Raw genomic sequence first — 17591 nt, forward strand, 5'->3', positions numbered from 1 at the left:
TGTGTTTACCATTCTATTTTCAACCTATGCACTTTGCATAATATATGTTAAATGACCAAATGTTTTGCATAATATATGCCGAATGACTGAATGTTTTGCATAATATATGTTGAATGACTGGTTGAATTCAGATGATGATTTTTTTTTCATTGGAGAATATTGACACTTCTAAGTGCTCGTAGTTCAGGCTGGAAATGTGGCTACCGTCATTAATCTCCATAGGAATGATGCGTCATAGGTCATAATGGCATTAAATGTCCAATGTTCTAAGGTCTGGACAGGACGTTCCTGACAGTGAACTTTTGCTGAATTCTTGAGTTCCTTCTCTTTATCATTGTGGTGAGTCAATTTTTTATTAAGCAATAAATAGCCTGCCTTCTTGCATCAGAACAACATGCCCATCACTGGTGATGCACCCCAGGTATTCCCCTTAATCATTTTAGCATAGCCCACTGCAATGCAAAGTCAACATTCAGGGTTGACTTTACCATCTGATTAAAAAAATAAATGTTTTTATTAAACTATTACATACCCACAGAATTCTGAAGAGTCAGTGGCAAGATTGGGATGTTTTCTGGAGATCAGCAGGCTACGTGCCAAGAGTTTTTGGTTAATTCACTGAGAAAAGGGTTTTGTTGTTGGTGGTGTTTGTTTTTTACCCATCATGTCCAGAAACCTCAACATGGAAGAGTCTCAAAATTGAACACACCCAGGGAGTCAGACCCATGCTCACTGAACTCACGAGGGACACACGTACAACTAAAAGGACTTTGTGTGGACAAAAACAACCAGAACTGTCACAATGACCACCAGGCTCCTGTGGTTGTAACCAGCACATTCTTTCCCTGCAGGCAGAACAAGTGGGAAGCCAAATTATGAGCTGAAAGTAAGTAGAGAATGAAAACAAGAAGAGATGTGTATCCTCAAGGAATATTTTGTCCAGGACATGAGAGGCCTGAGGAAGCTGCCATTTTTTTTTCAATCATGAAATAACTCTCTGGTTGTATGTATGTATGTATGCATGTCATTGTATGTATGGCCACATACATTTCCTTTCAGATTCAAACTGTCTCTCAGAGAGTCTTTGGCATTCTTTGGCATCTCCATCTCCATCTCCTTGTCACTCTTATTTTCTCTGATACAAACCCTGCTGCCTAAGCTCACACTTTGTTCCACTATAGTAAGATTGTAAAGAGAAGCAAAAGTCAATGGTATATGAAAGTATTATTAATGATATGGCCACTTATAAATTAATACTCCATTCAAACACCTCTTTTAAACACCTCCCCCCACACACACACACACAATGATGGTGAACATTTACAGTACAATGCAAACACATTCAGTTCTATTGCAAATCTTGCAAAAGGTGTAAGGTCAGTGAAAGTGAGGTTGGTAAAACTGGCACATGAGGGTCCATGGAGTTAAACACATGAAGGTAAAATCAACTGGGCTGACGACTATATTGATACTTCAGAAGAGAATAGTTTGAACATCAAAGAACTAATTGAGACCCTTGGGAAAACTGAAGAAACTCTGAAACATTTTTACAAAAAGTGACCCTCTTTTTTATTATTCTCTGAAAGTCAAATATGAAATAAAGCATGTTGTAAGGTGCTTCACAATGCTTAGGAAAAATTTAAGCCAACAATAATCATCTTGATTTATTATTTATTCATTCTATAATTAGCACATGGTTGTACTTATCAATTTTGTTCAATGTAGGATAGAATAAATGTGTTTTAAAAATGTTGAGTTTTATTTTCAAGACAAGTCCCCAGCAAACCTTTTTTCACTAACTGCTCTGAAATTTGGTCCGTGTTTTAAGTAGATTTACTTTGAGGCTTTCCCAGTGCTAATCACAATAGGATATTAAGGACTTTCTGTACTAATGACACAGAACTTTTCTAGTAGTAACAGTCTGATGTCTTGATTGTTTCTATTTGCATATTGAATTTTTACTATTTTGTCTATAAAATATCCTCATTTCTCAGTTATTGGTGGGTAACTTGTTATTTACTCTTAGGTGTTTCCTACAGGATCACTTCCAAAGGGTGATACTTTAAAAAGTATCATCAGTATCTTCTAAGGCAACCCACGTAGAGGACATAGACTTTGGAGTCAACCTGGAGCCAGACCTATATTTGAATCTGCTTTTGCCACTTAAGAGACATATGACAATGGGCAAATTATGTGCCCACTCTGAACTTTGGTATCTTCATCTGTGAAAATGGAGCAGTAATAGCTCCCTCACAAGATTGTGGTGAAGATTAGATGTGAACATGTGTAAAATGCCAGGTACAGAGAAAGCATTCGGTATGCAGTAGTTGTAGCAGTGCTCTTTATTTTTGGTTTGCTTGGCTGCCAAATTTCCCTTGTGATCTTAATTTGTTGATTATTTTGTACATTCGGATTCTTTCCATGTGCTTTGCAATGTGAACCTAGGGTCTCTAGGCTATTAAAAGTAGCTAAATATGACTAATACTGAAAATATGCCTTTAGGAGCGCCTTGTTACATAAATCTCTTAGATCTCTAATCTATAAAGCTTTGAAAAAACTCATAATGAGGTTTTTAGGATTTACATTGTAAAATTTTGGTTGAGTTCTTCTATAAGTTGGATGGCTGATATTTACATGTGAAAAACCTCAATGGAAGTCTCCCTCTCCACACCCAAGCAATTTTTATAAACAAGTCTTGACTTAAAGCCAAGAAACTCAAGTCTTTCACCTTGCAGAGAGCCCCATGCAGAGCACAGTCTTGGAAGTCAGGTGGTCCTGGATTTGAACCTCTGTTTGGCTGCTTCCTGGTTGTGTGACCTTGACCAACTTAGTATTTCCAAGCCTGGGTATCTTTATCCATAAAGTTGGGGATAATAAAAATACCTACGCTGGGGCTGCCATGAGGATGAAATAAGACACAGCATAGAAAATGTTTATGTGCCCATACAGCTTGGCACATTGTGCTTAAAATCCTCAAAGTTAACAGGTATGTCATAATTTGTTGAAAATGGTAATAGTGTAACACAAAGAAAACAAAAAACAAGTTCAGTTGAGTCTCAAACAAATTATGTTCTTTGGTCTTGCCTTGCTTTTTGCCTCTTGCGTTTCCTACGTTTAAGATCCTTTCCCTCCCCTAGGTGGTGGTGAGATAATTTGGGAGACTGGGATTGACATATATACACTAACATGTATAAAATAGATAACTAATAAGAACCTGCTGTATAACAGAATAAATAAAATAAAATTCAAAAAAAAAAAAAAGATCCAGGCTTCCCTGGTGGCACAGTGGTTGAGAGTCCGCCTGCCGATGCAGGGGATGCGGGTTCGTGCCCCGGTCCGGGAAGATCCCACATGCCGCGGAGCGGCTGGGCCCGTGAGCCATGGCCGCTGAGCCAAAGATCCTTTCCCTCCCCTATTACTCCTGAACATGTCTTCTGCCCCAGTACTTGTCAGTGATCTCTTCCCCATCCCCACACACAATCAGGATAGCATGTTGGGTTGCAGGGGCAGACCTTATTCCAAACTGGCAAGAGGTTTCTACATTCTTCTTCTCTAAGACTGGTATATCCCCCTACAAGTCTGATGGGTTCAGATATTATTTAATTTACTCAGCTAAAGTCAGGAGATAATGATGGCTAACATTTAGTATTCACCTATTAGCACCAGATACACTATGCTAGGTGAGTTAACAAACATTATAACATTTTGATTGTTCATAACAATCAGGCAAGGCAGATACCACTTTTCCTGTGTCTGAGAAGGGTAGCCAGAGGGTTTGAGCCAGTAATTTGCTCAAAGTCACCCAGTAGTAAGTGGCAGTATCAATGGCCATCAAGATCAAGTTAATGCATTAATTGGTATGTGATGGCTCTAAATGGTTTTCTACTTCTGGGAAAGGCCCACGCAGACTTCTCATACTGGCACTTATATGTGTGCTATCATAATATCACTTTATTCGTGTAGGACTTTTACCCTTTTCATACCATTTATCCCCTAGCACCACGAATGTGTATAATACATAATGCTAAATGTACCAAGATCCTTGTACATTCCATGCACACACACTTACAGTACATTCACCAATTATACACTGGATGCTGGAGATCTGACCAACAGAATTCCAGACATCAAAAAGCAAATAAACTAGACTTTCCTCAACTCAATAATTCCCGTTTAATTTCCCCTGGCAAATACTGAACTTCAAACTGTGTTTGTTCTGTAAAGTAGAACTTTCGAAATATTGTGATATGGAGCCCCACATAGTCAGGAGAGACAGCTGAGAAGGGCGATTAAGGTGGATGTGTTTCTTCCATTATGAGTTGAATTTAAGTTTCTCATTTCAGAATAAGTACCAAATTCTGCAATCATTCCAAAAGTGGAAGTTCAGCTCACACTGCATTTTGGGGAAGCTTTAACCACACTAACCATTTAAGGTCAAGCAAACAACCGGTCAACCCTCACAACGTGCGTAGTTCAGCTAAGAGATAATAGGCTCTCTATCTATACATCTCTATATGTCAGCGCCATAGCGCAATTCAGGTCCTCCTCTCACCACCGCAGCTAGGCAGACGGACACCCTCTCTCCAAGCCGCATGGGAAGTCTCACGTTTAAGCCCCCAAGCAAGTTGCCGGCTCCTGCCTGCACCCCACGTCTACAAGGATTCCCTCTATTGTCTTTAACACACGCCCCAGCAAAACGTCCAGTTCCAATCAACTCTAACTGCGAGGCTGACTCCCGCCCGGTCCCCGGCGTCGGCTCAGAAGGCTGGGCGGGCGGGGTGGGGCGGGGCGCGGCGGCACGCACTGGGGCGCCGGCGGGGCTGGGGGCGGGGCCTGCGCGAGGCGCGCAAGGCGGGCCCCCGCCGCTGTTTTCGCGCATTCCCCTTTGTTCTGCTCCATTGTGTGGCGCTTCCTCCTCTGGCGCTTCTTCTCGGCACCCTGGCAGCCTGTGGGGAATTCGTGAAGGGGCTTTTGGTGACTTTTTCTTTCTTCCGCCCTCCTCCCAACCCCCCGGTTTATTTCTGAGGAAGTGAGGAACTCGTTTGCGCTGCCCCGCCCTCGCGGTTCCCTGCCCTCGGGCCTAGAAGGGAGGCGGAGTGGGAAGTGACCTGCCCTCCTCCCCATGCCGGCTTCCTCGTCCTCCCGCCTCGCTCTTCCTCCGGGAGGCATCCTGACCCCGCATTCTGGACTTTCACCTCCTAACCGGCCGCGTCCACGCCAGAACGGCGATACGCGACCCTCTCCCCTCTGAAGGGCGCAGGCTCCGGCCGCCTGGGGCTCCACCTGGCACCCAAGCGAAGGTCGGAGGCCGGTGTGCGGCCCGAGCCCAGTCGCCTCAGCGTACCGGGAGCCGGTGCAAGTGTCGCCGCGACCCTCCCAAACCCTCGCGCTCGCGCTCCCTGGGCGCCGCACGGCCTCTTCAGCCCCCTTATATAGCCCTCTAAAAATAGCTCGCCTCGCACCGCCTTGTAAGGCAGCAGGGAGATTCGCAGCGTGCCAATCCGCGCCCGCCGCCAGGGCCAAGCCCCGCCCCAGGCCCTGCTCCACGCTTCCCATTGGTCCTCAGTGACTTCATGAGCCCCCTGTTTACCATACATGGTCACACGCGGCCTAATGGACGCCCTCCTCCGAGATCCCACGGCTGCGCGGAGAGCCGGGCGGAGGGAGGGAGTTTGGGGAGGGGGAAGAGCGGGAGGAGGAGAAAAGGAGGAGGGGGGGGAGAGACTACAAACTAGCAAGGATGGGGGTGGGGGTGGGGAGGGAAGGAAAGAGGGGGAGAGAAGCGATCGCGAGAAAAAAAAAAATGCCACCTCCCAAAATAAAGAGCAAAGATTGCATTAGGAGCGAACAGCGCTGCAGAAATAGATGGCAGCTTCGTGTCAGTGAGTTTGCATCCCCCTTCCTGATCCACGAGCTGGAGTGATTAGAGCCCTGGAAGGGAATTGTTACTCCCGTGAAGTCCCCTTTTCCTGGCAGCCGTCTGCACTGTACACGCTGGATGCCTCTCTCCATCCACCCCACTCAGTCTCTCCTCTCTCACCTCCTCTCTCCCTCTCTTCTGCATTGATTTTTTTTTTTTTTCCTTTTTAGTTGACTGAAACAAAACAAAACAAAAGGGCCACTGGATGTCTGCCTCCTTGGGGGGTGAGCCAGACAGACTGACAAACAAACAGACCCAACTGTGTTCGGGGGAGGGTTTCTCCTCCCGTTTTGCCCGGCAGCAGCAGCATGGACGTGTTGGCTAGTTATAGTATATTCCAGGAGCTACAACTTGTCCACGACACCGGCTACTTCTCAGCTTTGCCATCCCTGGAGGAGACCTGGCAGCAGGTGAATGATTTAAATTACTTGTGTAAATCGTGTGGTGGCGGCGGAGACGCAGGGGCTGCGTTGGTGTGGGCTTGGGGTTGAATTTTGTTTGTTCGTTTGTTTAATTCCCCCCCCCCCTTTTTGGCTGTCTGTTGTTTAAAATGTTTTCGGAAACAGTCATCTGCTTACCTCTCCACCCACCCCCTAACCCCTTAGTGTGCTGAGCTGAGCGGCCGGTCGGAGCTGCCTGCGTTTCAGTCACCAACACACATCCTTGCGCACACGTTGTGCGGCTCACTGCCCCCCAGCAGAGACCTGCCTAACTTCTGGGGTTCGGAGGAGCCGGGTGGGAAGGTGGTTTGGGGCTTTACGAGCCATCACAGACAGGTACCGCGTCCCTACATGCACGAGCTCTACCTCCTTGGTACCTTAAATCAGGTTCATCTCTTTCAACTGGTGCTAACGACCGTCAGATGGGGGGGAGGGGGTAGGAGCAAAGCGGAGTGTTTTCCTAGTAATTAGCGAGTATCAGTAAAGAATAGGAACTTGATTTTGAGATTAGAAGCTGGGCAGAAGGAAGAGGAGCCCAGTGATAAAGGATACTCAAAGATATCTCGGAAGAGGATGGGAAGATGTGTCTATCTCATGCTGACCGTGCATTGTAGGTTTCCCCAGTGCGGTGTCTTCGGAAGGAGAACACCGTCTGTGGGTGTCCTTGCTTCTCTTTCGTTTGGTGTGCCTCTCCACTTAGCACAACCTCCGACAAAGGGTGGTGTGTGCTTCCATGCCTCTGACTTTGTTTTAGAGGACTAGTCAAGAAACTCCTAAGATGCTGAAGGGCACCGATGCCAAGTTGGCTAGGCGTCCCAGTGAGGGGGAAGCGGGGCTGGTGACAAGTTCACTGGGCTTTGTGAAGTGGAATAAAGAAAGTGCTGGTTAGTGGAAAGTGCGAGATCTGCTGCGGAAACAGTGGTTTTCTCAGTAAGGATTAGGAGCTGCTGAGGGGACATTCTGCAGGAAAGATGGTGGGTGGGGATGGAGGGACACGAATATTCTTTCAGAATTCTACAGTGTGCATCATGGAACGTGCAAGAAGACAGTTCGGATTTGCACATTGGAAGTGTGAACGTGCACAATCCGTCTGGGAGAAACGTGCTTGCCCTTGGGGCGGGCGGCAGGAGGCTTGGTGTGTGGCTGCTCATGTAACTTCTCTGCTCCGTGACAGCAGCTTGTTAAGGCTAATGAACGGTTGAATTTCCTCCGACAGGATACAAAGCGGGATTTGCCAGTTTGAGCCTGGGATGTAACAGTTGCTGCTTTAGCGAGTGAGGTTTGGCTTGTGGTATAAGGAGCCTATCCTGTGTACCATTGTTGCTAGTTGCTGTTCTCCCCTGATTTCGAGGCTGGAGTTTCTCCAGGTACTGGCCTCTGGTGTCTGTGCTTCCACACATACATTCCTGCCCAAGGATGCTGGCAGATGTGTTTGACTTTGTCTTTCCCTAAACGCACGCACAGCTCACATGTTTCTAGCAGAAGGCATTTCTCCAGTGCATCCTTTCCCCCATCCTTGATGAGACTATCTCACGAAGGGTCTCACTAGAGCTTTTTCCTGCTTTTATTTCACATGTTAATTAAACCAAAAGGTTGCCAGAATTTCATTTTCTGAAATAGTCTTCATTTCACACTGTCAGCCCACTGTTGTTGAATCGGTTGCCTATTAACAACTGTCTAGACAGGTTAGGGAAGAGAATCTGTTGATTTAGTCAGCCTGCCCAAGGCAGCCCTTGTTTGTGACTAACTGTTAAGCAGGGTTGGAGGGAAGAAAGTTGGCTTTATTTGTTACAACGTTCCCTCCTGATGAATCACACAACTTTGTTTGGTTCAAGATTTCACAGTAGTAAAGCCTGCTTTGGGGGAAGGCCTCTCCAGAGGAAACCTGCTTTTCTAGATCTGGTTAGAGCATCCTTGAGAAGGTCTAGATCTGTAAAGAAACATCATTGGTTTGATAATTAGAGGATGTACTGGATCTTTTGTTTCCTTAGAAGCCTTCTCCGCTTCCCACCCACCTCATCCTTCATCTCACCTCCTTCAGGGCATCTCTAGCTTAGTTTGTATCTGTGGGCAAATAAATTTTCACCCCCCCTATTTCTTGCGTTAATCCTCTCCTACTGCCAACTGCCCTCAGCTTAAAACCCTTTGCCAAGCTCTTTCAGAGGCATGCTCGTAATCCATACTGAAACATAACTTGTGAGGACACGGTCCTAAATGAGATATCGTTCCAAGGAGCTTTCTTCTGTGGGCTCTGTAGTCACAAATGCTTTCTGTAAAGGTGACTGTGCCTCCCAGTTCATGCTGATGACATAACCTCCAACCTCTGTCTCTTCCTTCCTCCCTCTACCTGCCCCCTCCCTCTTGCCTCTTCTGAGTATGAAGGAGGGGAGTGTGGTTATATGCAACTGTTGGTTCTAAATCAACCATCACATGGTGAAATTTTAAGGCTCCTGTGCTCAAATCAGCTCAAGAAGGTTGCTACAAAGAACCCCAGGCAGGAGGAAGTTTCCTGATGCTCTGGGGTAATCAGATTTTAGAGGTCAAATGAGGAGCAGTTATTAGATGTACTCCTGAAAGTGAACAGTGTACCTTGAGGAGATGAGCGAAGTCCAGAGATTCCAGTAGTCTGATTTGGTTCGTAAGAAACAGAGTGGCTTGGATGATAAACTCAAGACCATCTGTGCATTTGAAAATTAAGGATGGACTCTTTGGAGTTTTTATTTTAAACTCAAGTCTGGGATAATTGTTCTGCTTAATAGTCAGTGAGCTTGTCATGGCCCTCCTGTCACAGGGGTCGTCATTTTGACATTGGGTTTTTGGGCAATATTGTCTTAGCCTCATACAGCTCCAACTATGAAAACCATTGTTGGTGTAATTTTTAAATCCAGATGGACATCCTACATTAACAGCTCTCCATTCCTGGGCTCTGACTGCATACTTAAGCATTTGGCCCAAGTAACATCATCCCTGCCTGTCATATAACTGTAAATTACACTGTGCTTATGTGGTCTATTATTTTATGGAATTCAGCTGACGCACAACTCTTAAGGCTACCAGCCTTAAGCTCTTTGGAAACTTGCAGGAAAATTTCCAAGAGCTGTCTGAGGAAAAGTAGGAAAAAGTCAAAGGTAGGACAGAAACTAAGAGTAGCGTATAGGGTACCACTTGATGATGGATAAAGGGGGACCCATTCATGAGTTTTGTTGCCATTAGAAATCATGATTTTTCTGGACCCACTGCTGACTTGGAAAATAAAAGAGGATTTGGTACAATACTGATGGTTATTTTTCTTTGGGAAGCTACAAAGACTTTTAGAATTTGGATATATTCTTTATACCTAGACTGCTATTTCATGAGTGCAGGTCAAGTAATGATGTTCTAAGTCTTATTTGCGCTTAGCTTTGCTTCATGCCATTGAGGAGCATGGTATGTTTACTTGAAAACTCTTATGGAATTATGCTTGTTGTTAATGCTGATTCATAATTGGCAGATAGGGTCAGTTTCAGGCCTCCTTTTTGCTCAGAGAAAATTTTCCACTGCTACTGGAAACAAATAAATAAATCATAGAACATTCCTCCCTCCTCCCCCATTCCCCCATTGTTTTAAACTAATGGCATACTTGGCTACTGTAAGAACTACAGCGTCCCCATAACACTGCAATTTCATCTTGGTTTCAGGCACCCTGAAACACTTTTTACAAGGGCCTTTGGTATGAAGCATCTCTAGGGGACAACTTACAAAAATGGTTGCCTGCCAAGAACAGCCTCATGGTGCAAGGGATGGGATTTGATCTGTGAGCTACATCGCTTCTCCTATGTTGGGATCTTGCCTTTGCACTGCCTTCTACAGGCCCGAGCAGCCTGGTGCTGTCTCAGCCAGAAAGACAAAGCAAACTGTAGGGTCCCTGCATCCGCAGGTTTGCCTCTGTCCCCAATTTGCAGAAAACCTTGTCATGAATTAGAATTTCTTGGCAACAGCACCACCCAGGGAAATTTGTAGACACAAAGGAGCCTTGCTAACCACACTGAAAGGATAAAATAGCTGGCTTTTTTTTTTCTTTTTTGTATGTGATTTGTGTGCTCTTTAGTTACCATAACTCTATTTTTTTTTTAAATTTGAAACAGTGACTTGATAGATGAAAAAAAAATCAGAACTGCCCCTGTTCTCCAGATTTTCTAAATAAGGATGCAGTCACTCAATAAATGTAGCTTTACAAATGAAAGCACATGTGAATGCCATCTATCACACAGTTGGCCTTTCCATGTTCTTTTTAATTTTAATTTCCATGTTCTTTTTAATAGATACATCTTTGTGTAGATTTAGGGATTCTCAAACATTATCACTCAGTCTACCTGTTTGTAGTTTGGTATTTTGAAGTGAGTGAATGTTACAACGCAGATGTTTTTACTACATCTGTCTTTAGTTGGGGGGATAAAGGAAGTGGTGACTTCTTTGTTCTCCATGAAACTCCCACCCCCACTCCCTACCCTGAGGAGGATGTGATGTTGGGGTCCAATCCATTTAAAGGGCAGAGCAGAAGATGTGACACCTCACCCTGAAATGATTTATGTATGGGTATGTCAGAGACCTTCAGTGTGCAAAATGTGCTCTTCCTCTCTCCCAGCCCATTCTAAATATAAATGCCAGTGGGGGCTATTTGCCTCTCCACTTGAACGGGAATAGTTTAGAGAAGGTCCTAATGCAGCTTTCAGTAGCCATTCTCTTATAAATCTTCAGATTCTTCTCCCTTCAGAGAATTCCTGTATTTTAACTTTTTGAGTACGAGAAGGCAATGCAGTCTTCTTTAATCACTGTGTGCTTATTTGGGAGAGAAGACAGTTTCCTCTGGCCAGTCCGAACTGGCTCATGTTGATGGGATAGCTGGCCAGATCGGGTGGCAGACACCCGCTATCTCTGCAGTTTGTCAGTAGCGTGCAAGGGGTTTTAAATCACCTTTGCTGGACTCCATGATTGGTGAATGCAGAGAACGCCTCTGTGATTCCGGTTCACTCAATCTATCAGTTAGCATGTATGTTTGGAATTGGGATTTGCTGAAAGTTTAGGACAGCTCCCCAACGTAACCTGAGCGATGCCAGAAGGGTGAGGGGTGGAGATTTATCTCTCTACAAATAAACCCCTTTGTTTCCCCAAATTAGCTGAGTGCTTGCTTAGCGTAAACAGGTGGAAATATTTTAACCCAAATTGCCAAATCTTACCTAGTACAGTGATTAGGAAGCTCTATAAGTACTAATGGTGTTAAAGTCGGTGGAGCAAGATGCAGCATCTAATCATTAATGTTACATGCAACATCCACAAGTTAAGAAACACTCCTCCTCCCGGTTACATTGTGTGCTCATTTTAGAGCACCCGCGTGAGAAGCTCTCCTTACTTAGTTTAATTTAAGTGTTCCCCAAATCAAATATCGCATTACTGGAGCAGGCTTTTACCTAAGATCGGTCATGATCTTGTTCCTCTCCCTTCTTGTTCCTTGGCCTTCATTTTCTGCTGCTAATTTGGAGAATCATTTCTCCTGCCTTGAATCCTTTTTGTTTTCCTCACTTGGCATTTTGCTGTGACCCTGAGAACTTGGTCCTGCTAAGTGTATTGTGTCCGTTGCACTCTCCATTAGAGCAGCTTTCAGCTGCCCCATCCACCACATGCGTGACATAGAGATGGACAGCGGGGGGTCGGCAGCAGCTTTGTGATCAGTCCGGAATCAGCCTGCTTGAGGTGGGAGTGACTTCTGATTTCATAGTGATACCATTCCTGACTGAGCATTACTGGAACAGGCTTTTACCTAAGATTGGTCATGCCTCTGAGCTGGTAGAGGCAGTCAGTCACACCTTGTGGGCTTTTCTCTGTTTATATTAAAATATGGAAAATATTTCACCGCCAGTACTTCATTCCTTTGCTCTGGTTATGTGCAAAATACTGTTTGGGTGATGCGAATTTGAATTGGATATAGTTCTGCCCTCTATGAGCTTGACTTCAGTAGGGGAGAGTGAGCATGTTCAGAATTAAGTAATACAGTATTAGAACACAGTTGCCAAAAAAAAAAAGAGATTTTAAGTCCAGTATTTGAACACTGACCCATGCCTCTCTGTACTTACCCACCTCGTTACAACCTTGTTTATAAAACATACTTGAGATTTACTAAATTTTCTTAGGCTTTTTTAGCTAATGGTGTAATGGGGCTGGTGGCCCTTTTAGGGCAGATGAGTCGACAGTGTGAATGAATACGCATGTCCATAATGACCAGGAAACAGCATCCATGTCTGTGTCATTCGGAAATGATTATAGGTAATTAAAATAATTAATGTAGAGCCATATGCAATATCTATTTCTGAATATGGGTTTATTGACATTTCCTGAGGTCATATTGAAAGTCAAGCCCCAGGCCTTGTACCAAAGCTAGACCCAGAGAATTTTAGAATTTCAAATCCTGAAAGGGTCTTGGTTTCTTTAACTCTAAAACACTAGGCTAGGACCAAATGATTGTTGAAGCCAGATGAAGCATTGAACCTTCCAAGGTCACCCAGCTGTTGTTAACATGGATGGTGGTCCCAGGCCCAGTACTCTTTCAGATGCCCAAATCAGTTTGCTTGCTTTTCATCACACGGTTCTGAATATACTTTGAGTCACTTCTCATCTTTCCTCCTCTCTCTTTCCCCCTCTCCCCTTAAAGGGAAGCAAGAAAACCCCCATTTTACTTTGAACAATACTAGTACATGGAATTTTTGAATTGTCTGGGCCCTAAACCAAGATATTGAATATCTTGGAGAAAGCTTATGTGTGTAATTTAATCTCTTTTCCATTTTTAATAATGTGTGGTAACCTGGAAAATGTACACTGTACTGAAAAAACAAAATAAAAGCCCCCAATTGCAACTCCAGCCTTATGAAAAAAAGTGCTGTCACTTAAATGATAACAAACGGAGCGAGAGTAAGAAGGGTGCATTGAGATGTATGCGGTAGGGAGTTGGATGGATGATAGAACTGGGGTTTTATGTGGAAAGCGTCAAATGCGAAGTTTTGAAATGCTTTGTCTCTGACAACTTGCCAACAAAGGGACTGCATGAAACTGTAGCAGTTATCATGTGCCAATTCAGAAAAATCTCTTTTGAAGTGTTTTAAAATTTCTTGAGAGGGTTGGATGGGCAGTGAGGTTGTAATGTTTTACAAATTTAAACAAAAAACATTGCACATTGTGATAAGCAGTTGGGAAGAGAGACAACTTCTGTGCGGTTTTTAAAAAGTCCTTATGGGGTGGGAGGGTGAAGCCAAGGCTCAATTTTCAGTGTCCCTAGTGAGGAAAGGAAACGCAGGGTGCTCTTCACTCTGCTCAGTGACTTTTGGCCCTTCTCCACCCAATCTCTAGTATAGTTATGATGGTGAAAATTCTCTCTTGAAACTTGGCTCACAGATTGGTTTCACCTCTAAGATCTTAGAAACTGAAGATTTCTTCCCAAATGGAGACTTCTTTATTTCTTCAAAGCTGTAATCTACAGCTCCAACTCCAATATTTTCCTGAGTTTCAGGCCCACATTTTTGAACTGGAAACCTGGGGCTGACACTTAAGGCTTTTGGGGTTGTCCCATGAAGACCTCAGCTGAATATGTCCCAAAGCTTGAACTCGTCAACTTCTTTCCTCCCTTTCCTGGCTTCCTTGTTTCTTTTATTGAGTTGACCTTTCTTCTGTGATCCAGGTTTGAAGGTCCAGCCATCTTTGGCTCCTCTCTTTCCCTTCACTCTGATTGGTTGAAAAATCCCATTGATTTGGTTCTTACAGTACGTCACCATGGTCTACCACTTTCTTCTTGCTCTGCCATTGCCCCAGGGCAGCCCCATCACCTCAGCTGGACTGACTTTCTGCCTCCATCACCATGCTCCAAACTGTCAATGGGGCCCTCTTTTACATACTAAGAGTCACGATGTTCCAAGACTGGGTCTAGGTAGTAGTCACAAGTTTCCCCCTTTGTTACCATGTGCGGTAACCGCCATCCAAATTGAATGACTGTACTTTTCCTGCTTCTCTCTTCATTTATGTCATTTCCTTCAGCCTTTTCCTTCTTCTTCCTCTTTGAGTCTCTTTGTCCAAATTCTACCCATCCTTTAACTTTCAGATGGTTGCCACATCTTCCAGGAAACTCCCTCGCTTTCCCTTGGCCAACAGTAATTGCTGCTGTTTCTATACTCTTGTGTAGAACTTTTTACTTCCTCATGATGCTTTTCAGTTTTGTCCTGTAGTATAGTTTTTCTTTTCTTTTTTTTCCCCCATTGCCTTATTTTTCCAGTTAGGTTGCATGATTTAGAGCAGAGTCCATGCCTTGGTTATAATTTTGATAATAAACTTTTAATACATAACCCTTCAGGTTCTTAGAAAGCCTTGCACGTGGTAGATACTCAATAGATATTTAGGGCTTAATGATGTGACTTAAGATTTGACTATGTCTGTAGTAATGGTTCACAACTGTGGCTGCACCCCAGACCAATTAAATCAGTATTCCTTTGGGTGGAACCCAGGTATCAGTGTCGTTTTGTTTTTGTTTTTTTATAAATTTATTTTATTTATTTATTTGTTTATTTATTTATTTATTTTTGGCTGCTTTGGGTCTTCGTTGCTGTGCATGGGCTTTCTCTAGTTGCAGTGAGCAGGGGCTACTCTTCATTGCAGTGTGTGGGCTTCTCATTGCGGTGGCTTCTCTTGTTGCGGAGCACGGGCTCTAGGCGTGCAGGCTTCAATAGTTGTGGCATGTGGGCTCAGTAATTGTGGCCCGTGGGCTCTAGATCGTAGGCTCAGTAATTGTGGCGCCCAGGCTTAGTTGCTCCACGGCATGTGGGATCTTCCTGGAACCCACGTCCTCTGCATTGGCAGGTGGATTCTTAACCACTGCACCACCAGGGAACTCCCTCAGTGTTTTTATAAAGCTTCTGGGTGATTCCAATATGCAGCCAAGGCTTTGAGCCATTAATCTATAGAGGGTTAATATCAGAGATACCAGAGTTGTTGCAGGTGGCTACTACTTATATGGAAATATTTCATTTCTTGTATAACTTGGAATCTAAGTGTAATAGAGGTTTATAATAAAGCAGGACAGTGGATGTACTTCATCCAGCTCCTCGGTTAATAGCAACTGTCCAAGTGTTGTTTCATCTTCCTTGTTTTACTTTCCCTTACCCTAAAGTGTTTCTCATTTAGCTCACATTTCCTATGACCCACTAGAGGTTTGCTTAACCTGGTCAAATTCCATTTCTGGTACCTTTGTGGTGGTGGGCATTAAACTCCAACCATGCCGTGCTTCAAATAATTCATTCTCAGCAAGCTCTCGACCATGATTTTCCACTTACCTCAGCCTGCTCTGTGGTTTTAAAGGGATGGATGCATGCACAAACATTTGTTGGATGATGCCAGGTAGGCATTAGGTAGCAGCTCTACATATTTCTTTCTGACCTCACTGTTTGCAAGTAGACTCTGTTTATAAAGAATTTCAAAGGACCCATGTTTCTAGTAAGAGGAGCAAAAATAAACTGTGGAAGAATTGCCGCTGAGGACATTCAGGCAAGGAGGCTGCCTCCTCATCCATAGAAGGCTTTAGCTCTTGTGGTAATGACTGTGGGCATGTGGCGATGTTCACAAAGAAGCCTTAGAAATGCCTCTATTTCAAACTGTGATGTTTGCAAAAATGTATGTACTGTAGCTACATCCTTTCATCTATAAACTGTCTTTGATGGGGGTACGGTTGGCAAGAGAGAACATCATGAGAGGAGCTCAGAGCTTAGGGTTGAAGGATATCTTTTGGAAAGCTCAACCCGGCCGTGAAAATGGCAATTAGCTGTGGAGCAATTGCTCTGCAAGGAAGTGTCCGCCTGCTCCTGACCCCGCTTTCACACTCACCTTGCAGAGCCGAGGTAGCAGGAATTCAATGGCGTGGTCACAGTGCTGGCTCTTATTTTTGGAGAGGCGGCAAATTCGCTCATCACACAAAGGAGTGGAAATAGATTGCCCCAGCCCTACCTTTTGAGCTCTTAGTGTTTGTTCATATGGCCACTGTAGAGCCTGTTAATAGAGCACAGTTCCTGCCTAAGGGGTGAAGGATGTCTTCTGTGAGGAGGCCTCTGTGCAGGACTGATTCTCCAGTGAGCTCCCTGAGATGCTGCTCAATGACAGACTGCGTCTCTGGCTTTGCTTTCTGCGTTCCAAGATGGCTCAGCCCTCCCCTGTGCCTTTGCCTCCCTATATCAAGGTCCTTGCTTTCTTTGATATGGACCAAGATATGATTTCCTCTGTGACGGAGATGTTCATGTTGGCTTGTGAGAGTCTAACAAACATCTGTATTGAACTTTTTTTTTTAAGGGCTCAGGGTGTTTTGCTCAGGACCTCTTGTCATCGGCACATTCTTTTTGTAACTAAGGAACGGACAGGTATTACAGAATTTCCCGTTCAGAGGTGAGAAAATTGGGGCAGAGGAAGATTAAGCAAGTTGTCTTAATGTGGCCGCAAAGCAAATGAGTTGCAAAACCAGTGGTGGAACACACTTCCCTCTTCCTTTTTTCCACTTGGCTATTCTGCCTCTTATCATAATAAGCATCATAATAATATCTAATATCTGTCAAATACTTCCTAGAGATGATCTCATCTGAGCACTTTATGTGCATCATTTCATTTAATCCTCACACCAACCCTGTGAGATACATATTCTTCTTATCCCCACTTTACAGATGGAGACATTGAGGTTCGAGTTATTAAATGACTTTGCCTAAAGTCACACAACTTGTAAGTGGTTGAGCCAGAATGCAAACCCAGGCAGTATGCTCAGGACTCCAAATTTTTACATTTATACTGACTCCTAGTTAGGCAGGAGACACCAGGGCAAGAGCCAAAGGTCATGGCCTGGGACTCAGTGGAACTGTTTGGGTTTGAACAGCTTTCTGGTCTGTCTTCTTTCTGGGCCTTGGTTTTCTCATCTGAAAAAGAACTGGGTTGTGCTAGGGCTCCTTAATGTTGTAGTGTTTGTAGTAGTCAAATTACACGAGGCCTTGAAATCAGACAGAGCTGGAACCTTGAGAAAGTCACCTAACGTCTCTGAGTCTCATTCTGTCATGAGTGGAATGGAGTTAATAATGCCTAGGTAAGGGCAGGCATGTTGGCTCTCTGGCCCAGTGTCTGGTACATGGCATCCACTCAACAAATGCTCTTTCCTTCCCCGTTTTCAACCATCCTTCCTCCTGTTG

General features: G+C 44.3%; 1 protein-coding gene and 1 long non-coding RNA gene across 12 annotated transcripts in view; one reads left to right on the top strand and one right to left on the bottom strand.

The window, feature by feature from the left end:
* Window positions 1–3915: 3915 nt before the first annotated feature.
* LOC137226287 (uncharacterized) lies at window positions 3916–5394 on the bottom strand. Its single transcript, XR_010944293.1, has 2 exons — window positions 5345–5394; window positions 3916–4946 (listed from the first exon to the last, which is right to left on the bottom strand). It is a non-coding gene; the product is annotated as an uncharacterized lncRNA (long non-coding RNA).
* A 347-nt stretch (window positions 5395–5741) lies between these two features.
* KLF7 (KLF transcription factor 7) overlaps window positions 5742–17591 on the top strand; it is a 109892-nt gene continuing 98042 nt past the window's right edge. For 10 of the 11 annotated variants that reach the window (XR_010944294.1, XR_010944295.1, XR_010944297.1 and 7 more), the window contains exon 1: window positions 5742–6330. Coding sequence is in view for 4 of the 11 variants with exons in the window: in XM_067740847.1 (XP_067596948.1) it covers window positions 6229–6330 (102 nt within the window). In the remaining 7 variants the exon portion in view is untranslated. The remainder of the gene's footprint in view (window positions 6331–17591) is intronic. The other variant, XM_067740846.1, reaches the window with a different exon arrangement.

Source organism: Pseudorca crassidens, chromosome 6 (assembly GCF_039906515.1).
Source record: "Pseudorca crassidens isolate mPseCra1 chromosome 6, mPseCra1.hap1, whole genome shotgun sequence".
NCBI lineage: Eukaryota > Metazoa > Chordata > Mammalia > Artiodactyla > Delphinidae > Pseudorca > Pseudorca crassidens.